At 37.5% G+C, this 25,247-nt stretch overlaps 1 protein-coding gene across 4 annotated transcripts in view; it reads left to right on the forward strand.

The window, feature by feature from the left end:
• CDC42BPA (CDC42 binding protein kinase alpha) overlaps positions 1 to 25,247 on the forward strand; it is a 193,058-nt gene that overhangs the window by 113,194 nt on the left and 54,617 nt on the right. For 3 of the 4 annotated variants that reach the window (XM_064509929.1, XM_026094724.2, XM_064509928.1), the window contains 9 exons: positions 607 to 686; positions 1,847 to 2,013; positions 2,823 to 2,945; positions 8,983 to 9,116; positions 10,787 to 11,029; positions 11,297 to 11,407; positions 17,313 to 17,560; positions 22,537 to 22,642; positions 24,347 to 24,471. In XM_064509929.1, coding sequence (XP_064365999.1) covers positions 607 to 686; positions 1,847 to 2,013; positions 2,823 to 2,945; positions 8,983 to 9,116; positions 10,787 to 11,029; positions 11,297 to 11,407; positions 17,313 to 17,560; positions 22,537 to 22,642; positions 24,347 to 24,471 — 1,337 coding nt within the window. The remainder of the gene's footprint in view (positions 1 to 606; positions 687 to 1,846; positions 2,014 to 2,822; positions 2,946 to 8,982; positions 9,117 to 10,786; positions 11,030 to 11,296; positions 11,408 to 17,312; positions 17,561 to 22,536; positions 22,643 to 24,346; positions 24,472 to 25,247) is intronic. The other variant, XM_064509927.1, reaches the window with a different exon arrangement.

Raw genomic sequence — 25,247 nt, forward strand, 5'->3', positions numbered from 1 at the left:
AATATTGGAATTTAAAATGGTTCCAATAAGCTAGCAACAGGGAGATTTTAGCCTCAGGAGAAGCTCAGAGATTTGTCTTGGGTTTGCGGTTCTTTGTCTGGCAGGAGCAAGGAGCACTGAAGGAAGAAATGGCCAAAGCATTAATGCAGTCAAAAAACCCTGTTGTATTTTCTTTTTCTGGTAAATACCTGACTTCTGTTCTCTCCAAGAGAGAAAGCCCATTCAGAAATGGGGTTGCTAAATCACAGGCAGGGAGCCCTGCTGACTGAAGAGCAGGAAGCAGTAAAGGAGAGAATAAAAGATGATACTCTTTGTGCTAAGAGAAAGGAAGGAGTGAATTGGCTTGTAATATTGGTAATATCCTGCTTTCCTCCGATGATAGCACATTTAATTAGAGAATCATTTTTATACCAGCATGCTGTATTTGTATGTATTGCATGCTATTAAAATAGATTTAGTGGTGCAGTTTCATATTTGGGTTGTAGATAAGGATGACTGTCAATCTAGTTAGTATGGTATTGTCACTAACACTTCAGGTGTGATTAAAACTTGAAAATCTTTTTTTGTCTGGTAGGATCTTACTCGGTTGTCCCATTATTTTTCTAGGAAACAATGCCTCCACCATCACACACTGCATTTTCTGGCCATCATTTACCATTTGTGGGTTTCACATATACAAGTAGCTGGTAAGTAAGAGTTCCAAAATTATCAAGGTAGTTATGTAATATGCTAAATTTCTGCCTCTGAAACCAACTCCAAACAGATCCTGAGGTATGTGGTTCACTGAGGAGATTATTGGGCCATGATCTAAAATGCTATCTGTCCAAAAGCTCTCTGCAAGGAAGACTTACTCAATGTAGAGGTGTTGACACCTGTGTTCAGAAGAGTTTTATTGAGAACAGTGGTTCTCAACCAATGTATGAAGTTAACAACATATGCTGATGTGGGGACCCCGAGAAGACTTAGCTTAGAAGACTTTAAAAACTGTGTTCCTTCCAGTCCTCTGGCACCCTTGTAAGGCTGAATGGAGATCTTAAAAAAAGACTTTTACTGATAGTGTTGTTAATGTGGTATTTGTCATGTGCAGTTGTACTGCTAAATTAAAAGAAATCCATTTATCAAGGGAAAAAAATTCCAACTGTTGAAAAGCCGTGTTGAAAGGCCTTGTTTCGGCAAACACATTGGCTTAATGCTGGTCATGTGAGATGTCCTGTAGACTTCAGAAGGATTGCTTGCATACCTAACTGTGTATATACATGAGTATCCACAGAACCAGGGCCTCAGCATTTCCAATATGTAGCTGCACACAGTTGCAGTGTCTTCATAAAATTTCTGTTTAAAATGTGAAATTAAAGAGGCTTTTTGTAGAACAAGTATAACACAAGGAAATGAATATTCCAGTCAGTTTATTACAGAGTCCTTAAGAGCTGAGTCAAATAGACTAGTTTTCATGTAATAATTTTACACCATTTGTTGTGGTTGTTATCTTTGAAGTATTTGGCAAAGTTGAGGAATTATTTTAAAATAAGTTGTTACTGTAATCTTCTTAACCAGCCAGAAGGTTGGATTTTTTTGTTACCTGACTTGCATAGCCCATCCCGAATGCTTGTTTTTAATTAGGAGGCCTTTCACTTTTATGTAATATTAAAGAAGGCATTGAGAAGATAATCATGCTAAGTAAAAATTAATTCCATTTCTAAACTGAGTGCATGCTAACACGGTATTGTTTTACTGCATAATTATTGACATAGTAAAATACAATTTAAATAACCAGTTAGGGTTTTTTTTTAACTTCTAAATACAGCCTTTTTGTGAAATCTAGTACTGTTTAATTTTTTTTTTCAAGTGTGCTTTCAGACCGCAGCTGTCTAAGACTGACAGCTGGACCACCCTCCATGGACGTTGATGCCAGCATCCAAAGAACTTTGGAGGATAGTTTAGCAACAGAAGCTTATGAGAGGAGAATAAGACGTCTAGAACAGGAAAAGCTTGAACTTAGTAGAAAATTGCAAGGTAAAGGCATTAACAAGATCATTCAGTCACCACCTTGAATTAGATTAGCTTGCAGTTTTGTTGAGGTATGATTTATACTATTGAAAAGAATAAATATACTTTCTGGAATGTTTTCTAATGGAAGAGAATACTCTTTATTATTTCTGTTAACAAATTAAATTCTAGATACTTTTTACTTAGGATATCCTGTGTATACTTCTCCTTACTACGTTAGCTTTGTCTACACCATGGCTTGGTTACTATGCTGTCAAAGACTTCATTCTTAAAATCTACAAGAACTTAATTTGTTCAGCCATCACTAAAAAAAAATCTACTAGGGTTTAGCAATTTGAAAATTATAAATTGTAGAATCTTAATTTCACAGTAGGTCTTTGTGAATAATCCCATTAATGTCAGTGCTGCTGCTGACATGTATAGGTGTTTGTTGTTGTTGTTGAACAGGAGTGAGACTTGGTCTTTCCGGGAACAAGGAAAAGTCTTAATACAGAAATGACCATGTAACCAACCATAATGCTCAGTTTCTCAAAGGTGTATGTTGCTGTCCATGATTTGGAAAAAAATACCATTTTTTTTCTTTACATCCTTAATGATATTGGTGATATTCTTCATAACTTAATTTCCTACCTCAGTGCTTTTATGCTTTAAGGTTTTGTGTCTGCAGTTCAGGCATTAAAATTTGGGATATGTACTTCCAGTACTTACCTTTAATATGCTTGAGTGGAGAGGCTATTTGGTATTGATTTATCAGTAACATTTTTTTGACCTCCTGAGATGTCAGACATGTAATTTGTCCCTCTCTCTTTTTCTAGAGTCCACCCAGACGGTCCAGGCTCTGCAGTATTCAACAGTGGATGGCCCAATAACAGCAAGCAAAGATTTAGAAATTAAAAGCTTAAAGGAAGAAATCGAAAAGTTAAAGAAACAGGTAACAGGTAAGTTATAAATATGAATGTAAAAGCTGTAAGAGGACATGGTTTGATGAGACCTTTTCCCTAATGTAATGCTAGTTTTGTTTTGCCTTTCTAAAGAGTTTTTCAGTCTAGCTTTACTTATCATTTTACTCTTTGCTCTTCAGTGGTAGCTCTTAAGAAAAATGTTTCCTTTCTCAGCATTTCCTACAAATTCAACTAAATACTCAGTAATCCTAGCAATTAATACAGAGTTGTAAGGGAGAAAGAGAATTTCAATGACCTCTGCTATTATTATTAGTGGTAAAGTTCCACTCGTTTTAAATCATAGTTTCTAATTTCGTTGACTGTGAATCAGGCTCTGCCTGTGAAACCATGACCCAGTTTTCTTTGTACAAGGTTTATTTTTCTCCTGCAATATACTGCAAAAGCAGATGAAATGCTTGTTTGGCTATTTTGGGCAGTATCAAAAGTCATTTCAGTCCTTCAGAGGTCACAGTCACTCATGTCCGTACCATAGCATTCCCTGCTGTGTAGGTGTCTCCACTCTGGGATTCAGGTATGTAGGTAGGTAGTAAACTGGAGGAAAGTGAGGTGTTGTTTTTGCGTGTGTGCATGTAAATATGATGAGTGAGTGCTTTAGCTTACTGGTTTTAACAGTCTTAGATCATCCGCACTTTTTTTTTATATTATGACTTAAGCTCCAATTAATTTTTTTCAGCATTGTCTTTTCTGTTGAGTTTTTTCACATTTTCAATTGTATTTGTATTTTCTTTCAAATTAGACATTTTAGCTAGTATGTAATTTTATTGTTGTCTTTAGAGTTTTAAAATGCACCCAGCAGTTTGCCTGCTTTAGAGGAAAGAAATTAAAAGATGAGTTTTTTTTTTTTCCCCTCTCACCCCCTCCAAAAACTGAAGTGGCTTTTTCGAACATGCATATACTTTTCTCTCTCCATCCAAAAATACTTTTTTTCTGGACAAAATACTGGAGACAAGAGTGAAACAAATAACTGGCAATTGGGCCGTGTTAGGGAAGGACAGAGTTCTTAAAATGCTTTGTGATTATTTACATAAAACCCCTATCAAGGTTTTAGGAATTAAGCTTAATTTACAAAGGATTCTGTTGTAAATGGAAAGAGAAAACACCACTTGTTCAAAGAAATGAACCTGAAGTAAGCTTTGGGACCCAGACTAGATGATAAATATGGAATGTGAGATTTAGAACTGTCAGTATCAGAATTACAAAGTATAAAAATTTGACAAAGTAAAACAATTGCTTTAAAATAGGTAGTCTACATCTAGAAGACTGCATATTTGTGTAATACCTTTTCAATTCGCTTAGTCAAGATATGGTTTCTGGTAATGTTTGTTTCCTAAAACACCATTATTTGAAAGATACTAAAGCTTTTGGCCCAAATTTTGTCTTATGTTTTGTAGTAGGCAGTTAGGAGGGAGGGTTGTCACCTCGGTCTTATTTTCTTCTATCACATCTGCCTTTCCTTTAAAAGAATATTAAACTTATTTATTATTTTAATTATTGTTATATATTGTGCCTTCCTGGTAGTACCTGCACTGTGCCACCTAAAAGCAGCTTACTTTTGACTCTTGTAGAAATGTGGGTGAAACCAACATAAGGGATTTGCCATTAGGTCTGAGGATTATGGGCAAAATGGCTTTTTATATTCCTAGTTATTAAGAAATAATGAGAAAGCTGCTCAAATATGCTAAAATAAATTGGAAGGAGTAGTGTTGTAGATAGGTTTATGTTTTTCACCACTGCAGAAATCTCTATCTATGAAGACCTCTACACATTTTGGTGTCTTCAAGTTTTGCAGTTCATAAACAGGAAAAAGATGGTATCTCACTGTGAGACCTGTTACTGGATTGGATGTAGTATTACATTATATTTAAGTTACATACATATCCAATCCCTGTCAATATTTATTCATGCATAATTCTGTTTGCTTTGTCCTGCTGTTCTTACTCAACCGATATTCTTGAAACAGCCACTGGCCTGCGCTGGTCCACTAACACTCCCGGGCTTGGCCTCTGCTGCTCCTCACAATATATGGCAACGTTCACACTTCCCTGCAGAACTGCCTTTTCCTTCCAGCACTCTGTAGTTCTTAGGTGTGCTGCCAGTGCCTTTGAGAGTTGTGACTTTTTTTTTACTCCTATAGCACGTAAAAAGAGAAACTGGAGAAGTTTTAATAGTGGTGTGGATTGTGTAAGGGGAAGTTTGTTCCACTCCCTGCTAAGGTACTTCCTTGCCTCATTCATGACTTCATGTTTTTTTCCAAATTTTTGTGCAAAGGGGTGAGTTTGTAATTTGTTAAATTACTATGTCTGCACGGAAAATGTGTTTAAAAAATCATTGCTGAACATAACTTGAAGTTTTGCATTGTATTTAAAAGGTGAAAGATAGCAATGTTACACACAGTTCTGCCTATATGTATTCAAAATAGCAGGACAAATCATTACTGTTAATGTAAACTGTAAATGTAACATGGGTGCTAATAGGAATTAATTACAAAGTTGCAGTTGATCACTTCTGCTCAAAGTGTCCCTGCTAATCACACCTAGTCAAGTAGCCCCTTGATCCTTTTTGAAAACCAGGGGGGTTCACAGTCTGCTTTTGCTTCGTGCATTATTACTGTATGTGGAGTAAAAGTTAATTCAAACTGGAGATGTGGTTTTCCAAGTATTTTCTTGGAATGGTACCTTAGAAGAGTGTGAGTTATCTGGGAAGTGGGCTATATGCACAAAACTACAGTGACACAGTTTGGGCTGTAAGACTGCGGGTCCGTGAGCAGCAGACCTGACCAAACAACTCACTGCCACCAAAATGGGTTGAGGTGTTATTACCTCCCTATCTGTCCTGCTCTCAGCTTTTTGTCCCCTCATCCCCTTCTGTGCTCTTTGGACTCTCTACTGAATGATTCTCTCACTTAAAAAAGGAAACAACTGTCCAGGTAAATAGGATTTAGTCAACTCATGGAGTAATCGATAAGGCAGCACAAGGTGGGCAAGAGGAGCACACGAGGAGAGGTGAGAGGGGGAAGACCCACCTCTCAGTTCTAGTATCAGTGAGCTGTTCTGGCTTCTGGGAGTGAACCTGCCTTTCCTTTCCCCTCAATTCCTTCACTTCTGAGAGTTCTTGAAGATTTTGTGATATCTAAAAATGCAGCTATCAACTATCTCAGTACTTTAAGTGTGAACTGTGAACTGCAACACATAGATTATATATTGTTAATATCATGTTGTCTCAAAAAGTCCGTGTTACAGATGTACAGTTGGGTAGTTTCTCTGTTGTGATGCAGCAATTTTGTATCGTTACCGTAAGCGTTATCATGGCATATGAACATGGCTTAACTAGCTCCGGGAGGATCCCTCCACGCTGAGTGATGCCCTGCTGGCTCTGCATCAGGACAGAGGTTTCTGTGAAGCTTCACTCCAGCCAGATGTCTCTCCAGTTGCTGCTGTAATGAGGAGAAAGAGGACATGGTCAGAAAACTCTATTCTGTACCAATCCTCATCTTTGTTTTTGGCCTCTTGGGGCCACTGGAAAGCAGCATATATTAGAACAGCTTTTGGATGGGACCAGCCCTTTATAGAAAAGCAGCAGGATCAACTTTAAATAACATTTGTATTGTTGACTTATTCAGTGGCAGCTTAGATTTTAGCTCATTCTTGCACATGTTACTCTCTTTGGTAATAAAAAAAAAATTGTGTGGGAAAATTCTCCTGCACAACTGAAACCCCTTTTCAGATTTAAGAGAAGGCAATGTCTGCTGAAGGCAGTTAATATTGAGAAGGTTTTCCCTGAAGTAGCTAGCCATTAAGAATTTTCTGTTTCACTGTTTACACACACCATATACCATATTTGTATATTTATTCCTCACAAAGTATGTGCTTTTATTGTAGGGCTGGAAGTGAAAAATGCGATCAGATAAGGAAGTGGAGTCATCTAATCTCTCTATAGTTATTACATAACTTTCTTAGTATATACTTGAATGCCTTATCTGGTCCAGCAATACAGCCATTAAATGGAAGGCAGTCATTTGTGCCTTGAACTGTAACAGATCAGTTCTAATTTGATAAAACTGGGAAAAAAAGAATGTGGTATTTTACATGATTTTATGTTTGTTTGTGAGATAGATTTTAAAACTAAGTGGCAGACAGGAGACAAGCACAAACCAGATGCTCATGTCTGAATGCTTCCAAATTTAGGTGAACTAGTTCCAAGCTTCCTGGATGGCCTGTATATCTAAATTCCAACTCTAGGTTTGATGAACTTTAAGGAGGTTCAGTTCAGATACAGAGCTGAACTTTATGCTTTGGGCTTATCTCTCAGGTAATTAATTTAATGTAATGTAATAACACCCTACAATGAGAGTTTGCATATATTAGTTAAAGTATTACCAACCTCTAGGATGATTAGATGGGGAATTATCATTTACGACTCATATGTCACAACCAGCTTTTTGGTCTTTCACCTGTTTTACTGCTTCTTCTGGAGCTGTAAGAGTAAACACCTGTTTAAAACGGTAATAAAAATGAGCAAGAAATTGTGTCATATTCAAGAGCGTCACCAGTGAGACCTTAGAAAAATATAACATTTTTTGTCTATCTAGTTTTACAGGAAATTACGAGCTAGCATATGCTTTCAATTTTTGAGGTCAAAGTTATAATTTTTGTTCTCTAAGTTACACAGGAGAAAACTTTGAGGAATCTTTAATATTGCCAAATATGTAAAGGACAGCAATAGAGGAAGAAAATAAAGCTATGGAACAAAGTAGTTCATGCACAGAAAAGATTTATCTTGGCTCAGCAGAGAAACATATACGCTTACTTATTTGCTGGTGACTTCAGGGTAGGCTACATGAGACAGGCAGTGAATGATTTCTGGCATTGAGCTGTATCTGTAATTGAAATGCATTCTTTAAAAGTTTTAAGCAAGGGTCAATGAATTAAAACAGCAGTGAATATTTATATGGTACAAGTAAATAGTTATTCATTTGCTTATAAAATTCTTGTGTTCCAGAAGTTACAGCTCTTAAGAATGTGCATATTTTTGTATTTGGTTTCTCCAAGAGCCAGTCCTAGGGTTGCATTTATGACAATGTAGCAAAAGGCTCCTAGTAAGAGTATGGATGAGTTCCTGTAGAGATAATTGCATATGGTCTGAAGTCCTGCTCCAGCTGAAATCAAAGGCAAAACATCCAGTGATTTCATAGAACTGGGATTTAACCTACCATCATATGTATTCTGCTTTTAATACATATTTTTAAATAAAGGACTAGAAAGAAAAGGCTTGCCCTTTTTTTTTCTTGTGAAATTTTCCATTGTCTGTTATACTTTAGGGATTTCAACTTTTGATGTTGTAGCATCTGGGCATATTTTTATGACATTATTTAGTTGTTTCTTAGAAATGTACTTCAATTTTGTAGATGATTGACATTCTGCAAGAAATTGGCTGTGGTAGTTTTTCTGTATTTACGGTAGTAATAAATCAGGCCACATAAACACAAATTGTTTTAATACTAGCAGTAAGTAAAATCATCTGAAATTAATTTGAACTGTGTAAACAGGAGAAGACTTGCCAGCTCTTGAGTGACCCATTACTTTTCCTGTTTTTTTTTTCTGGGGGGGATGAAGTGGGGTGGGGGCTGCTTTTAATTATGATACATTGTGATAAAAGATGTATTATATATTACATCAGAGTTTAAAAAAGTCAAATGTATATGTCATGCTAAAGCACACAGTACAGAATTATGTATGGCCTGTGATTATTATAACAGGAAATGACAAGGTATTATCATTTTCTATGTTGTGTTGCAGCAAGCTGTGACCTTCTGTTCCGTTATGTTAAAGGTAGATACGGTGGTTGAAATAGTTTGCTGCCTACCCCAAAACCAGATAACAGTAGCATTGGTTTGAGCTTAAATTGAAACCAGCATTGATTATAAGAGTTTCAACCCAGTTAGACTATGCTGGAAGGCTGTTCTAAAAGAATGACTTTTTCCGCAACGTAGTGAGAAGTGCGCTGCTCTCTCTAGATTCTGGTCAGCTGGAACAGCAGCTGGAGGAGGCCAGCACGGCGAGGCGCGAGCTCGACGATGCTTCCAGACAAATAAAGGCTTTTGAGAAACAGGTCAGAACGCTGAAGCAAGAGAGGGAAGATCTTAATAAGGTAAAAGCATTTTGTCAGCAACTTTTCTGAACCCTAAAGCCTAGTTCACTTTTGTTCTTTTAGCTTGAAATAACTATTTCAATTGTAGAATTAATGAGTAGATAACAAATGTGTAATGTAATCTGTTTTGCTTTCTAACTTTTTTTAAAGGCACAGACATTATTTAAAGCATCGTATGTACAATCGTTATATGGTTATAGGTGACTAATTCCAGGTATTAACCAGCTTCATGATGCAAATTGCATGTTGGCTGCAAAGGCAATTTTATGGCCTCAAATAAGAGTGATAATTGTAATGGTTAGAAGATGGAGGAGAGAAGAACTATTCTTCTTATATACAACTAATATTACCTGAATTGTGGGTGAGAGTAGCAGGGAAAAGATGTTCGGAATGTGGTATTAAGGAGACACACTGTGGCATAGAAATGTTTCCAGAAGAGAGATGTGAAAAATTCCCCAGACATGAAGACTGAAAAGTATTTTGAAATAACTACAGTAAAAAAATGTTGTTTTTATTTTTTTCTTTCTTCTTCTCTATCCCCCCGATTCCTTGTTTTCTTGCTTATAACATACTATCTTTTGTGGGCTACCTTGTATTTATGGTTAAATCAACCTGAAAATGTAATTGGGGCAAAATGCATCAGCCTGTTTCTCGTGATGATAAAAATTAACCAATGTTTTAGAGTCTGCATTAAATGTTGACCTGCCAGCTGTATGTAACTGTTTCTTTTAACCCATAAAGCTCTTAAAACCTTGAGAGCTTCCAGTTTGCCCAAGAAAGACCATCCCTTTTCTAAAACAACTTGTAGTAATTAGGACCTCTTTTAACAAATTCAGAAAATGCTTCTAAGTTTATATAGATGTCAACAGTGCCAAATGTTAATTCTTCTGCCACTCTTCTTTTCATCCTCAGGCCCTCTTTTCCTTGCTTCTTTGTTCAGCTCCACTTTGGCTGAACGTCATTAAACTATTTAAACTGTTGTGGTCCCTCAGTCTTTGTGTAGTGGCAAAGATAGAGAACACAGGGAGCTTTGTCAAGGTATTGTGTTATGGAGTTCGTACAGCACTACTGTATTATTTCATAAGGGCTCTTTTAAAGGAGTAATTCTCATATGCTGCTGGTAATCACTACAGTGTTTTGTGACCTGAAACTCTCTGTAATGTTGATACTATGGTATGGTGTGTGGAAATCATACTAGGCCTGTGCAGGTCAGTCTCCAAAAGCTTCTAAGGTCAAAGTTTTCATAGAGCAGCTTTCCACTCAATTAATGCACAAACTTATGTTGTTGTTTAACAGTCGAGGTAAATGCTATTCTTTTTACTCATTTAAGTTGTTCTTGAAAAACTAAGCCAATGACATTTTTAATCAAGACAGCAAAGTATTTTTCTATTTTAATGCGAGTGTTTAAAAGCCTCTGTATTCAGTCTATAATAATGGACCAAATTCAGACTTGGTCGAAGTTGAGGCAGTTTTACTGACTTTAGTAGTTTAAAACTTGGCCTCTTTCCTTATGTGTAGAAGCATACAATCTGTATCATAGATGCATTCATCAAAGGAAATGAGTATGTGTTTTCTGTTCACCCTGGAGAAGGTCTTAGATGCGCATCCAAAGACAAAATTGGCCTTTCAGCTTTCTAGGTTTATTACTTAATTCTTTTTTTAAACTGTAGGAACTGGCAGAGTCTAGTGACAGATTAAAATCCCAAGCCAAAGAGCTGAAAGATGCACACAGCCAGCGGAAATTGGCAATGCAGGAGTTCTCAGAGATGAATGAGCGGCTGACAGACTTGCACTCTCAAAAACAAAAGCTTGCCCGCCAGCTCCGAGATAAGGAGGAAGAAATGGAAGTGGTGATGCAAAAAGTAGAAAGTTTAAGGCAAGAGTTACGCAGAACAGAGAGAATAAAAAAAGAAGTAAGTAGTAAGAAGACTGTTTAGAATCTATGAAATAGTAGTTGTCTGTAAGGTTTTCTGACAAAGTTTTTTTTTTTTTTTTTTTAAGTTATCTGTAAATTTGTAACTCTTTGATTGTCATTTCAAACAATACCCATTTTGTTTTCTGTTTTAAGGATTCAAAATGTCCAGTTTAGTGTTGAAGATTTGTCTCATATATCAAAAACCATGAATAGGTTTTGAAAAATGTAAGAATCCTGCCTATTAAAAATGTATGTACTTTTGTAGCTGGAAGTCCAAGCTGAAGCTGCAGCTGCTGAGGCATCCAAAGACAGGAAATTGCGAGAGAGAAGTGAGCAGTACTCTAAACAGTTGGAAAGCGAAGTAGAAGGGCTAAAGGTTAGTCTGTTTTGATATTAACACCTGCAAACTTACTAGCCAACTAGGACTGGATCTGTTTGATTGTCTTCAGATGTAGGACAAAAAGGTATTGTCAGTTTGTCACCTCACTTGATGCTGAATGCTACTACAAACATGAATCATATTATTGTCCAGAAATACAAACATTTACCTAACGTACTTTTCAGACCAGTGTGTTCACCGTTCAGTGAAGCATTTCTCAACAGAAACACCTTACCTTTCTTGACTTCTAACCAATTTGCTCCTATAATTAATTTGTTTAACTTTACCTGTTAAATGCAGATTTTTAGTTTAGGATGGTTGAGTATTTGAAGATAAACTTGCAGCCAGCGCACATTTCTGTAGAGGTGTTTTGTGTGCTGTTTTTCCTTAGCATGTAAGCCCAAATAAAGGTGTGTTTCTCAATAGTAGGTGTCAACAGATGTAACTGTAAAGGAAAAGCTTTAGCATATTCTATATCTCAATCAGAAGTTGAGACATTTATGCCTAAGTGTAGCTTTGAGCATTAAGAGTCTTGTTTATTTTGATAAGCTTGCTCACATATGTTTGTGTTTTTAGGAACAGAAATTTAAGTAAGCCAAAAATGTTAGTTGTTATTTTATTCTATGATTTAGCATTGTATACAGTATTCTGAAGAAATTAAACGTTCTCAAAAACTGTGCAGGTGATGACTTGAATAAGAAGGTTTTATAGTTTCCACATGAGGATTGCTGTTCATTTACAGCAAGATCCTGTTCCTGATGTTTCACCCAGTAGGATGATTCTAAATGTTTTATGTAAAATGTCAGGCCTCTACTCTGGCCTTAATTTAACATGAATGACAGTTTTATTATTAAAATTCTGTGGGACATTAGTCAACATTAAGTCACTGCTCAGAAGATTTTTTTTTTGCCCACATTCTTTTATTTTGTTTTCCTCTGTTAAGTGAAAAATAAGGAAATACATCTGTCATGAAATTTGGATTTATAAAGCTTCTATAGCTGTGAATTCAGATTGCTAGCTGAAAATTAAGATGTGCTGCTTCTGTTTTCATGTATCTTCACTGTCAGCAAAGAGTTTGTATGACAGTTTAGGAGGTTAGGAGAATTTTATTGGAGGTGTTAAGGATAAATGGCATCCTGGTTTATGATAGCAGGACAATTTTATCAAAAGAGCAAAGGGGACTTGTAGCTTTCTTAATAACATTTCACAGTACAGTAAGCACACTTTGGGTCATGTGAAGTTGCAAGCTCTGCATGGCTCTTTAGTTATGTTCAGGAGGCTATCAGAGGGAAGAGGCCAGCATTTAAGAAATGGAAAGTTTGCCCAAATGCGGAGAACAGGGAAGCCCATAAATCATGGCAGGTTAAATGTAAACAGGATGTGCGGGCTAAAAAAAGAATTGAGAGAGCACTTTGCAAAGGATGCCCAAACTGATTGTGTGAAGTCCTTTAAATCAAAAGCAGGAAGCCACCTTAGGAAGCTGGTGGAACTACTTGCGGGCAGGGTAGCCGGGGGGTACTCTGGGTTGGTAGGCCATGGCAGAGAAGCTTGATTTTTATTTATTTATTTATTTATTGTTTGGATGTCAGACTTTACTTCTGAAGATGTAGGGGAGATTGCCACACACATGCCACGCACTGCATTCTTTGTAGCAGGTAGGTCAGACGATCTGGATCACTCTAGGGAAGGTATGCAGCAAGGATTAGAGCAGGCAGATGAGCTAGATGTGAAGTCACCAGGACTGATGGTCTTCACTCAGGAGATGTGAAGGAACTTGGGTGTGAAATGGAAGAACTGCTGGCCAAGGTGTGCTGCACCCTCTCATTACAAATAGCCTGCTGTAGTAAAGGTTAAGATCAGTGAGCTGGGGGATCAAACACAGCCTTTTGGGAAGGAGTCAGTCTGGCTTCTGTCCACACTGACGTGCTGATGTTCTGTGAGAGGATCAGTAAGCACATGGACAGAGGAGATCCAGTGGCTGCCGTGTATTTGGATTTTTGAAAGCCTTTGGCAGGTTTTGACACCAAAGATCATTAAAGAGGCTAAATTGCTGTGGGACTGGAGGAATCTTTTTATGGATTTGAAGTTTGTAAGGGACAGGGAGCAAAGGAAAGGACTTAACAGTTGCTTGTCAGGATGGAGAAGAGTGAGCAGTGGGTCAGTGCAAGGGCCAGTTTTATTCAGCACCTTCATCAATAACCCAGAGAGGTCATGGATGGTACTGGGCTCTTTCAGGTAAGCAAACACCACACGGTGTGTGGTGTTTTGGTGTGGTGTTCCCTTTGCCTACACAAGGGAATCTCGGAAGGATCTCAGAGAAGTGCGTGGGCAAAAAGGTGGCGGAGGAGCTGCAGTGTAGCTAAAATGTAGGGGTTTGCACTGAGTGGAAAAACAATCTAAACCAGGCCTCTACACAGTGCTAAACTTGGGACTGGCAGTTACAACTCAGGAAAGAGCTCTTGGAGTCGTTGCTGGCAGTTCTCCGGAATCATTGGCTCAGTGTGCAGCAGCAGCTGAAAAAGCCAAGAACTAGAAGACATCATCAGGAAAGCTTCTGAGAACAAAACAGAGAATCATTTTGCTGCTGTATAAAACTTAACTGCACCCACATGTTCTGTACTATGTGTAGTTTCGTTTCCTCATTTCAGGAAGAATGTAGTGAAGTTAGAGAAGTCACAGAGAAGGGCCGCTAAAATGATCAAGAGGATGGAGCAATGGCCTTTCAAGGAATGTTTAAAAATGGTGTGGCTTTTCAATTTGGAGAGGAGGAAGCTGAAGGGAAATTGTGGTTGAGGTTTACAAAATCATGAAGGCAGTGGTTAAGGTGAATGTAGAGTTGTTGTTCACCAAATCCTCCAGTACTAGGACTTCAGGGCACTTGGTGGAACAAGCAGGACATGGGTTTGAAACAGTGCTTCTCTACACAGTGGCGAGTGATCTCCTAGGTCTTGTTGCACCAGGAGTTGTCGTTGTGACGGTATCAGCAGGTTCATAACCTGTTTACTTTACTAAACTTAGTTGTAAACCTTTGGAGTTATGTTCAGACAGCCAATATTCTGCCTAAATCCCAGTACTTTGTGTTTCTTAAGTGCTGGATTTAGGCTTTCAGAGGCACGTAGCCAGTGACAGACGCTGGCTCAGGGATGCAGGTGGAATTTAGATTGCATAGATGTGGGCCTTAGTTCTTTAATGCAAGAAATATCACCAACATTTTATCTTCTTTCTGTTGTTAGATATTTTCAGTGTGTTCATATGCCAGGATTTCAAAATAAGCATATTCTTCTGGGCTGTTTCTGGACCATAGAGGAACAGTTAGGTGTACAGGAAAGATGCTGGGAGTGTCTGTTTAGGGCAAACTAGGCAATTTTGGGCGCTAATTTGTATGGTAGTGTTAATTTTTTCATTAAATTTTTTATAAGCTCATTCCAAGCAAATTTAGAATAAATTCTGTATGTTAACATTTAGGCCGCGTACTAAACTGAATTTCTGAACTCTTTCCTTCCTACCTGAGCAACAACAGATTATTCAATTGAGAGCAAGAATATAGTAATCCAAATATTAATATGGAAGATCCTGTCTTACTCTACATGCTGCTCTTGGCAAATATTTATACCATAAAAACTTCATGCTATTGGAGTCACCCTCCTAAGAAAGATACTTCATATTTTTACCAAGGTATATTAATATTACTGTCTGTAAAGTGCAGCATACAAGTCTTGAAGCAAACCAAAATACCACTTGTTACCAAACACTAATCTCATTAAAGCTGAGTCAGAAGTCTTCCAACAACTTTAATGGTATGCTCAGTTAGGATTAGATTACTTAAATAGTAAGTTTTCCCATGCTGTCTGCTCTATGATTGCAGTATTTAGTGGTGGTTCTTCTTTATTTTTCAAGTGCAAAATTTGATGTCCTTTAGTGCAGCAATTACAATATCCATAATACGTGATACACATTTCAATACACATAGTAATATTTACAACATCGCTGTCATTCTGGACTATTCAGCTTCACCAACTGCCTAATGAAAGAGCTGCTGTGTGGGGGTTTTTTTGCACACCCAGGAGAGGTTGAGAAAGGGGGAGGGAACAGTTCCCCTGCAGAGTTATGGCATCTGCATAGCTGCATGCCAAGAGATGCAGTATGTCTCAGCTGCACCGTTTGTCCACTTGAGGCAGGCATGTATGAAAAGTCTGTTTGGAGTTCATGCTTGTACCAATTCAAAACATACTTTCTGTTTACTATATTGCTGCTGTTCTGTAAGCCGCTGTACAGTACCATCCCCCTCTCTCTTCTGCTCCAGCATCTGGTTATGACGTTAATGATGTCTTGCTATAATGGTGAAATACCATTAAACGCTTTACATACCTGACAGATGATGTTGCAAAACTCGACATTTTTACATGCTCCAAAGTCTCATGCGTGTAGGCAAGTCAGCATGTTGGGCCGTGACAGACAAGCTCAGTGGTTAACTATGTCTGTATGAAAGAAAATTCCTATACTTTTTTTTTTTTTTAATCTCTCTTCTTCAAACCATCTCCTCTTAGGATGGCATCTCCTTTCTGATTTACTGTTCTGTGCCCTAAGGGCAGGAGTTTGCCCTTAAATAAGGGGTAAAAACAGAAGTTCATTTTGTTGAGATTGAGTTAGAGAAAGCAGGGAGTAGTAAGCCTCTAACTCCTAAGTTAGAGGGTGGTTGCGGTCTGCTGCCGGCCCTAGCAGCAAGGCCAGGGCTTCTCACACAAGTCAGCGTGGCAGAAATTCAGAGTGCTGAACGTTCTGCAGCGACACTCAGCTCCTAAAGTTTGTTCTTACATCAGCAAAAGAAAGCTACCCAAACCCACACTGAATTAAGGGTGACTGAGAGGATTGTAATACCTCATGATAAGAATGTAGGTATAATTAAATATCTTAGATCCTTGTAGAGGTGTGAGACAGTCACCATAAAGAAGTAGGGTTTTCAGTTACTTGCACTTTCTTAAATCACAGTATTTTTTATCAAGTAATTTTCTTTATTTCTTTAGACTACCTTTAATTACTAAAAACACACACACATGCACACACAGAGAACAGAATCCAAACCAAGTTACACATATGTTTACGTTAAGAAGTATTTCCATACTTGGATTTCAGTGCATGTCATGCCAGTATCTCATTTTGAACCTGATCTTGCTCCTCCTCTATGTTATGGCAGGACATTGAGTTTAGTGAGTGCAGCATTTGGTGCAAATGTATGTATCCTGAAGCAATGTGTAAAGACTATTGAAATACCAGAAGACCTCACTAAGAGAGCTATGCAGCTGCGAAAAGTGAAGTAATTACTCTTATTGTTTCAAGCTTGTTTTTCCTATTAACCCACTATGATGTAAATGGTCATTTTAAATAAAAGAGGTCAGGCTTCCATCCTGACTGATGCAATCCATATAGTGTTTTTGTACCTGGATTTTGGCCTTCAGTTAAGTCTCTGCTTGCCTTTCTGTGGCATTTCCATAAATTATTTGTGCTTCAGAATATATTCACTGTATATCCCAGTCCTTATTCTCCATTCCTGAAAGTCATTGATCCTGTTGCTGTCAACCAAATGAGTGGGAGCCTAAAATTCTTTTAATTCTTCAGTCCCTTGCTGACTGCATTTAAGGGGAGTCAGAAAGTGGCCTGAGATGTTCAAAGTGATGATCAAATTTACACTGGCTTGAAAATTATTACATTTAAATCACAAAATGGTAGAGAGTACAGTTCAGTTTTATGTTCTAACACACTTTCAAAAAATTGAGATAAATATTTGTGTTTACCTGAAGTATGTAATGGAATATTTTCTAAACATAAACTTATGAATAATAAGTTTTTATTAAGCTTCTGTTTCAGAATTCTTGAGCGCTAACTTGGAGCTGTTTGTTTTTAGCAAAAGCAGGTTGGTCGCTCACCTGGGGTAAGCAGTATAGAACACCAGCAAGAAATTACTAAATTAAAGGCAGACCTGGAAAAGAAGAGTGTTTTCTATGAAGAGGAACTATCTAAACGAGAATTAATGCATGCTAATGAAATAAAAAATCTGAAGAAAGAATTGCGGGATGCAGAGAGCCAGCAGCTTGCCCTCAAGAAAGAGATCATGATTTTGAAAGACAAGCTAGAAAAAACCAGAAGAGAAAAGTGAGTGTTTCATGGTATTTACCTTTAAGTTTGAAATACCTTTTTAAGTTTCCTAGTATGTTTCCAAACACACTATCACTTCCAGAATTACAGTGCAGACAGGTGCATTATGGCTGATTTAATGCCATGGTTGAATATAAAGTAGCTGAAGTCTGTACACTTGTCAGCTTTAAAAACGAACAAAAAAACCACCAAACCCTGAACTGAAAGTTAATTTTGCACAGTATTTTTCTACTGGCTGACTACTTCTAGGTATGTAACTTGAGTTGCAGACATGCAGTTCGGGGTAAGTTGACCCCTGAAGCTTATGCTGAAGTTTTAAATAGTTTTTTGGCATTTTTTCTGTTTGATATTTTCATCTTCTGATGCAAAACTAATATGTTAGAGATCAGCTATTGCTTACATTTCTGCCAGCACAGGAACAGTCACTTAATGCGGACTAAGGCTAATCCATGCTGGGTTCCATCCAGTGTTATCAGTCGTCAGACTAGTAGGCATAAGCTTCTTTATCTCTTCTGACATGGTCATTTGTCAGAGACCTGATTTTTTTCTCTCCCACGTGGTAGAGCTTATAACTGGCCTTGAGAATGTTCCTGGAGGCATTCATCAACAAAAAGAAATTTTCCTATTGGATAATGTAGTACTGGAAATAGTAAAAGTCATGGCTTGAATGTATTATCACTTCCATTCATAAAAAAAAAAGTTCAAAATGTTTTATAAATACTAGCATAGATGCTTCTTTTTCCTGCTATAGTAAGATAGGATATTAGAAAATCCCTAAAGGAGAAGCTCTTATTCAAAGCTTAGTCAAGCTGTAGTGAGTCCTTGACTGTAAGTCGTAAATAAAATAAAAGCATTTTTTCAAAAAAAAACCCCTATGCAAATAGCTTACCAGTTTCTCTGGTAAAGTATTTCCTGTAGAAAAAGCAGATCACATAGCTTAGAATGCAATGGATGAACCATTTCTTCTTAGAATGTAGCTATTCATACCTTGAGCGTATTTTCACAGTAGGTTACTGCTTTGTTTTAGAATGAGAACTAAAATTTTTATCAGCAGTGTGTTTTCACTGTACCACAACTTGATGCTTTTCCTGACCTCTGAGTTATAAATGCAAAAAAGACTACACTCTCTTGTAGTATATAAAGATGATAGCACAGTATTCCTATTGCCATGTCAGTTAAGTAGTGTCTCAGAAGGAAGAATGCTGTATAAAGAACCGTTAGTACTTCTTTCTGCAGGCTAAACTTTTCTTAAAGATCGTGCCTCCACGTGCTGATCAGCCCAAAATCCCCTTTGAGTTTTGTCAGAACCATTCCACGGTTGTGTAGCTGCAGAAGTTATAACTGGATGTCCATCTCCAGCGAAATAACACATAGCTTAACAAAGTTGGCTGCATGCTAGCTATTCATAAACCTAGTTTCAGTCAAGTTTCTCTCTGTAAATAAAAGGTGAACTGGATCCAAATCTAAAATGAATGGTGATTTAAGCATGTATTTCCATATGTATTTCAAGTGTGTTGGTGTAAGAGAAGATTTTAAAGCTTGAACAGGTGTAGCACATAACCAGAATCCAACATTTGGCCCCGAGTGGGAAGGGCTTCAGCAACATACAAGGTCAGATGTCCATGCATAGAGAGTGATTAGCAAAAGCCTAACCTTCAGCTGGGTTTTGTTAAATAGCGATGCAGAATTTCATAGCAAGTATTAGGACTCCACACAAATGCAAAGTCCACTGTTCAAGGTATGAGTATGCATGATTTGCTACAGATTGACATCTGTAGTAGTTCAGAGATTAGAAGGGAAGCTTAAATATTAGGAGTGGAAGAATTGCTATTGTTGCTCGATATGTAGTATTTGGTAGTTTTCCTTAAAAGAACATTGATTTTTTTGTTGTTGTTTCTCCTTTCATGCATTGTTTTTAGCTTTTGTAATCAGACATACAAAGCTTTTTGTGAGTCTGCCAATACAGAGTTGTTCAATGTGAGGGTTGAAAAGGAAGCACCTGGAGGCTTTATGCTGAATCGAGTGGAATTACTGCAACAATAGCTGTGGGGTGGGGTTGAATCATATACAGTTTGGGAAAAAAAACTTAAATCTAAAAAGGCTCTTCAGTGTGCATTTTTAAAAAAATGACTTTGACACGATGCTGTAGCTGCACTGCTTTATAAGGGCTATAATCTAGAGGAATTATGTAGGTTATTCAGGCAAGGGTCGGTAAGAGCTTTGTCAAAAAACTATTCTCTGTGAACACCTTTATCTTTTTTTTTAATGTGCGTTGTGGTGGCTTCTACTTTATTTTTGAAAATAGGTGTTTTTTCCTTATTTCCTTCAAATGTAAGCTCTCTTGCTTTTACTAGTTCAACAACCTAAGTCATCAAGGGAGAGAAACTACTTTTCTGTATAAAATGATAGCCCTTTGCTGAAGTCTGATAAGCTGCATGCCCTTGAAATTGGGAATATAGGAACACAGTATTAGGCCAGTGATCCGTGTAGTATGATATTCCATTTCTTAGAATGGTTGTTATCTAGTATTTTAGGAAAAAGTGCAAGAAACTCTGTAAAATAAATTATGTTTGTAGAAGTTTCTTCTAAGCCTGTCATTTAATGATAGATTATAAAGTACAGAGGTACTTTAAAATACTAAAATAGGTTTTGGGCTTTTTGCTTCAGGTCTACTTTTCTTGGTTTCAAAGTGGTAAGATAAAAAATTTTTCTGTTTTATACAGCTACAGCAAAGAGCTGGGTGACAAAGTAGTATCACAAAGCCGTATTTCACATTGCTTACATGTGGTTTGCTACAGTTGTTTCAGTGATTAAAAAGAAATCTAGATCATGTATGATTTCTTAAACTTCAAGAGCAGATAAATAGCTAAATTTTAGATGAGAGAGAAAGCTTGGTGGGAGAGGAGGATGCCAGGCTTCAAAGCAGATATGGTATTTTGGTCTTCCTGGCTGCCCAAGGTACACCTACGGAGCCTGGCACAATTCTGGGGATGGCAAAGTTGATACTTGGGTATGACAGATTATATCCATATTCTCCTCTGTTTAAAGTCTGTCTCCTTTGTTCGTGTATTATATTATAGTAATCTGACTGAGAATAGTGACAATCACCGCTTGAATTAAGAACTTAAAAATATGTTGGAGTCCTTTACTGATCCAGAGCTCACTTAATCTACTGCCACTATTGCTGGTGCTTTTAAGGCTGTGTTTAGCCTTAGAGCCTTTAAAGAAGATGTTTTGGACAAGTATAGAACAACCAAACCCTCTAAACAAAACCATAAATACATAAAAGCTAAACAAAAGAGGTTAACCAAATGAACTAAAAATACTTTGCTCTACTGTCTGAGAAATTAACTTTGCATCTATGCCTTGCGAACAGAAGCGAGACCTGTTATTAATTCCCCTGGCAGCCAGTGCTTTAATCTTTTTCTGCCTTTTCCCTAGCTGGCTCATCATATGCCTAGAATCTGTTGGTATAGGGAAGGAGCGGTGGTGGATTTCAAGCTGGGAGCTAAAACAGTAGCTATAGTATGTTACTTTGCGAGCACATAGTGTTATGTTTCAAAGGAAGCCTGGTGACATAGGATTTCGCCATGAGGCTGTGCTAGATTTCAAAGAGCGGTTGAAGCCCTAAATGAATTTCAAATTAGGAATAGGAAATTCAAACCAGCCTTGCTTCTAGCTGGGTTCAGTGTAGCCACTGACACTTCACAGCTTTTAAGGGTGTTGCTGCAATTCGGCAGTTGCAGTAGTTCTCCCTTTCAGACACGGAGGTGAGGGGGGAATTTCTCTATTGCACAACATGCAATTCTGCCAACACAGTTGCAAATCCAGTTCCCCTGGATTTTGTTGTTACTGAGTTCGTCCTTTTACTGGGCACTTGTCAAACCTTTTAGTGACTGGACAGTGCTATTTATTTATTTGATTCATATTTTTGTACCTGTGGTATTTATAGTACAGTTTCATCGAGCTGCTGAGGAGCTGTGTACCAGGTATCTGTCACAGTGAATACAGGATGCCACAAAATCATCCTCCTGAAACTGCAGATAGAGTGAATCTAGAAGGAGTAGATTTGAGGTGGGAGTTATGGGTCTACAGCATCGGAGTACGCATCTTTAAAGAAATGACAGTGTTTTTTGCAAACAGAGGACGTATAGTTTCATTTATTTTTGGATTCCCATGTTCATTGGGCAAGATTAAAGTTGATGTTAAAGAGAATCAGTCAAGGGTTTTTGTGTGCTGAATGAGACCCACAAAAGAAGGGAGGGGTTGGGGGAAACAGCTAGTTTGAAACTCCTTTTCAGAAAGCGTGATCCAAACCCACCTACAAATCTGGTGATACTGTGAGTGTGTAGGTTATCCATCCACTTCTTACTGATAGTAGGCGAATGGTAACTGAATTAACTCTTCAGCTTTGTCCTCTGGCTGTGCTGAATTGCCTGCAGATGACTGCACATTTAAGCTTTTCTCATCAGCGACTCAGTCCCCAGTGTTTTAATTTAACTTCCATGTGTTCTGGTTTCATATGGGGTCATGTTTGCAGGTCATTCTCTATGAAACCTGGAACTGTGCAAATGTAGAAGAGTTAAAATAACATTTTAATGAACTTTCAGAGAATTTACGTTGAATGTCTAGGAATACGCCATGCTGTCTTTGCCCTTCAAATTTACAATTTCTCAATGTAAAGAATAAAATATGTGTAAGTGGATTGATAAACATTAGCTCAGTGGAGCTCTATTAATTCAGTAGTGAAGGAAAGGTAATTGTCTAATGATAAAATTCAGCAGACTGTCTTATAGCCCTAAAATGGTAGTATAACACATTCTTTGCTTATTTTTAATAGGCTGAGAGATTACCAATATAGTACTTTTCTTTCAGCTACTGTGTGCATCGATCTTTAAAACTTTAAATAAATAGTATGGTAGGTTGTTTTCAGAATAGGAAACCTTCTAATTGTGCTTCATTTTATTTCTTAGCCAAAGTGAAAGAGAGGAATTTGAAACAGAATTCAAACAGAAATATGAACGAGAAAAGATTCTGCTAACAGAGGAGAACAAGAAACTTTCAAATGAGCTTGATAAGGTGAGTGCTGATTAGCTGAGTTTTGAGTATACAAGAATGCTATGTAGAGCTATTGTGGTCATTAATAACTCTTAATTGGCAGCAGAATTTAATAATATGCAGGACAAGATTAATGTTTGATTTAAGTAGAGATTGTATTAATTGATCTTTTGCACCTGTGTACATGCATCTGAATTTGAGAATATGTGCACATATGTGCATGTATGTGTGTGTTTATATATGGGAGAATTCAGTTACACGGTCTTACAGTTTGATAAGATGAACTCTTGACAGTATCTTAAGCCAAAAGAAAGAGGGCTTGCTTGTATGACCCAAATATAAAAATACATGGTTAACGATGTGATTAAACAGAATGGATTTGCATGTCAATTACTGTGAAATAACAGGGCCCCTCGTGGCTGGTGAGATTAAGTGTTGCTCTGAGATTCTAAAAAAAATACAAATGATAAGGCAATTAAATTGAGGATTGTGTTGAGCAAGGAATAAGTATGTTTCAAGCTTTTAGGTTATCTTTTTATTGTTTATTTTGACTGGTTATTCAAGTTCATTACGGATTGGCCATATATTGCTATACTTGTCTGTCCTTTCTTTAATGCATTAATTTTTTTTAAATATGATGAAAGTATGGTGTTCTTTAAAGTAAGCCTGTTTGCATGTCAATGTTCAAATTAAAGTATATTTTCATACCAGTATAAGCATTTATATAAGCATAGTTCAAGAACAGTTAGAGACTAGTCACTTTAATAGCTCTTCTGCTTTTTCATTTTTCCAATTTGCTTAGCTTTGTATTTGTCTTGTCAAATGACATTTAACAAATAGGCCTATTTACATGATAAACCCATTTAAATTATAAATATATAGTGGAGTAGTCATATTAGGAGTGAAAAGGGCAGACTAGATTAAAAATTGGTATTTTTGCATCTTTTTGATTTGTTAATTTATTTCAGTGCTAAAAGAAGCCTTTCATATGAAATTAATTCCCTTAAGCAGGCCTTCCTGAAAGGTCTGTCTGATCTCTGGTTCCCATTATGACTTTGTGAATAATTATTTAGCATAATGGAGGTTTAGTCCCCAATACCGACTCAGGTTAGCTCTTGCTTTTGTCTTGCAGAATGTGCATGTGTGAATGACAGCTCTGTGAATGCAAGTGAGGTTAATTGCTAGGTATGCTATATTGTACTTACAGATGTGCATTTAATTTCAATTTCCCTGTCTGCAAGTGAGTAAAATGAAAAATAGGGGAATGTGAGACACCTGCAGGATCTCAGTCCTGACTCGCAGCTGTATCTATTAAGCCTCTCATTCTCCATAGTTACTAAAGAAGGGAGAGATTTGGCTGTTTTATCTGAGTTATAAAAATTTTTGTGCTCCTGCTTTGCCCTTTTAATGTAATTTTTTTCAATATAGAGTATTCCGTCTCTATACTGTGCAACACAGAAAACTCCTAAGAATTGTAGAGATATTTAGAGACTAATTCTCAGGAAACTAATTTGTTTGAGTAAAAATATATTCCAGTCCTTAAAAAAGGCCTTTCAGTACAGCTAAGGCCATACGATTCTGGCTTTTATTGTTACATGGCATTTATTGTGATGGATGTGCCAATTCTAATGCAGATGCACCAAGTGCATGTGTGTGACTTGGAGTCAGTAAGGTGAAGTCCCAGGAGGGTTATATATTTAACAAGTTGTTTAAATTCTCATTCAGCTCACCACCATGTTTGAGAGGCTGAGTATGAACAACCGGCAGCTGGAGGAAGAGATGAGAGACCTGGCCGATAAAAAGGAGTCTGTGGCCCACTGGGAGGCCCAAATCACTGAGATCATCCAGTGGTGAGTCCTCAGCTCTAATGTCATTGCAGAAGCACTTGGTAAAGGATGGTATTTGGTATGGCTGTTCTGAATTCTGCATCTGCATGTCGCAGTTGCGAGTGCTTACACCCATCCAGGATTTTGCTATATTTTTGCCTGAGATTTTAATAATGTCCGAAGGTAAAAAACTGCGTTCTTCCCTAAGAGCGAAAGCGTCTTTGCAGATACATCTGTTTTAAGTGCAAAAGACTGCTAGGCTTTGGGTGTGGCTTGTGGCTTTGGAAGAATGCTGCAGGGAGCCATCCGCGGCTGTCACTCCCGGGAGCAGCAGCCTGGGAGAAGCAGCGGCGCACAGTAGTTGTGTCCCAGCGTTCACTTCCTTCGGCTGCTCTGCACGTGGCAGAGTGACACCCAGATAGCGCAACTGTCATGTGATTTCTACAAGGAGAGCGTTGGAGACTAAAAAATTCCAGTCAAGTGACATCGGCAATAACACTTATGTTAAATAGTGACATTACATTTATAAGGGTTTCTGCCTAGTTTTAATAAATAAATTGAGAAAAGAATAACAAGCTGAAAAAATTAAGAGAAGATTGCTTTTTCCAGGTGGCCTTTATTTTTCCTCTGTATTCCTGTTTCCCTCCCTTCCCTTTCTGTGGTCCAGTGTAGCATTTAGTTTCTGTGGAAACCGTCTGTATTCAGACATTTTTTTACAGATCACTCACTTCTGGGAAGATTTCGTAATCATATATTAATCTTGTTTTTTTGGGGTTTTTTTGACTGACTTTTATTTACTA

The sequence above is a fragment of the Dromaius novaehollandiae genome, chromosome 3 (assembly GCF_036370855.1).
Source record: "Dromaius novaehollandiae isolate bDroNov1 chromosome 3, bDroNov1.hap1, whole genome shotgun sequence".
NCBI lineage: Eukaryota > Metazoa > Chordata > Aves > Casuariiformes > Dromaiidae > Dromaius > Dromaius novaehollandiae.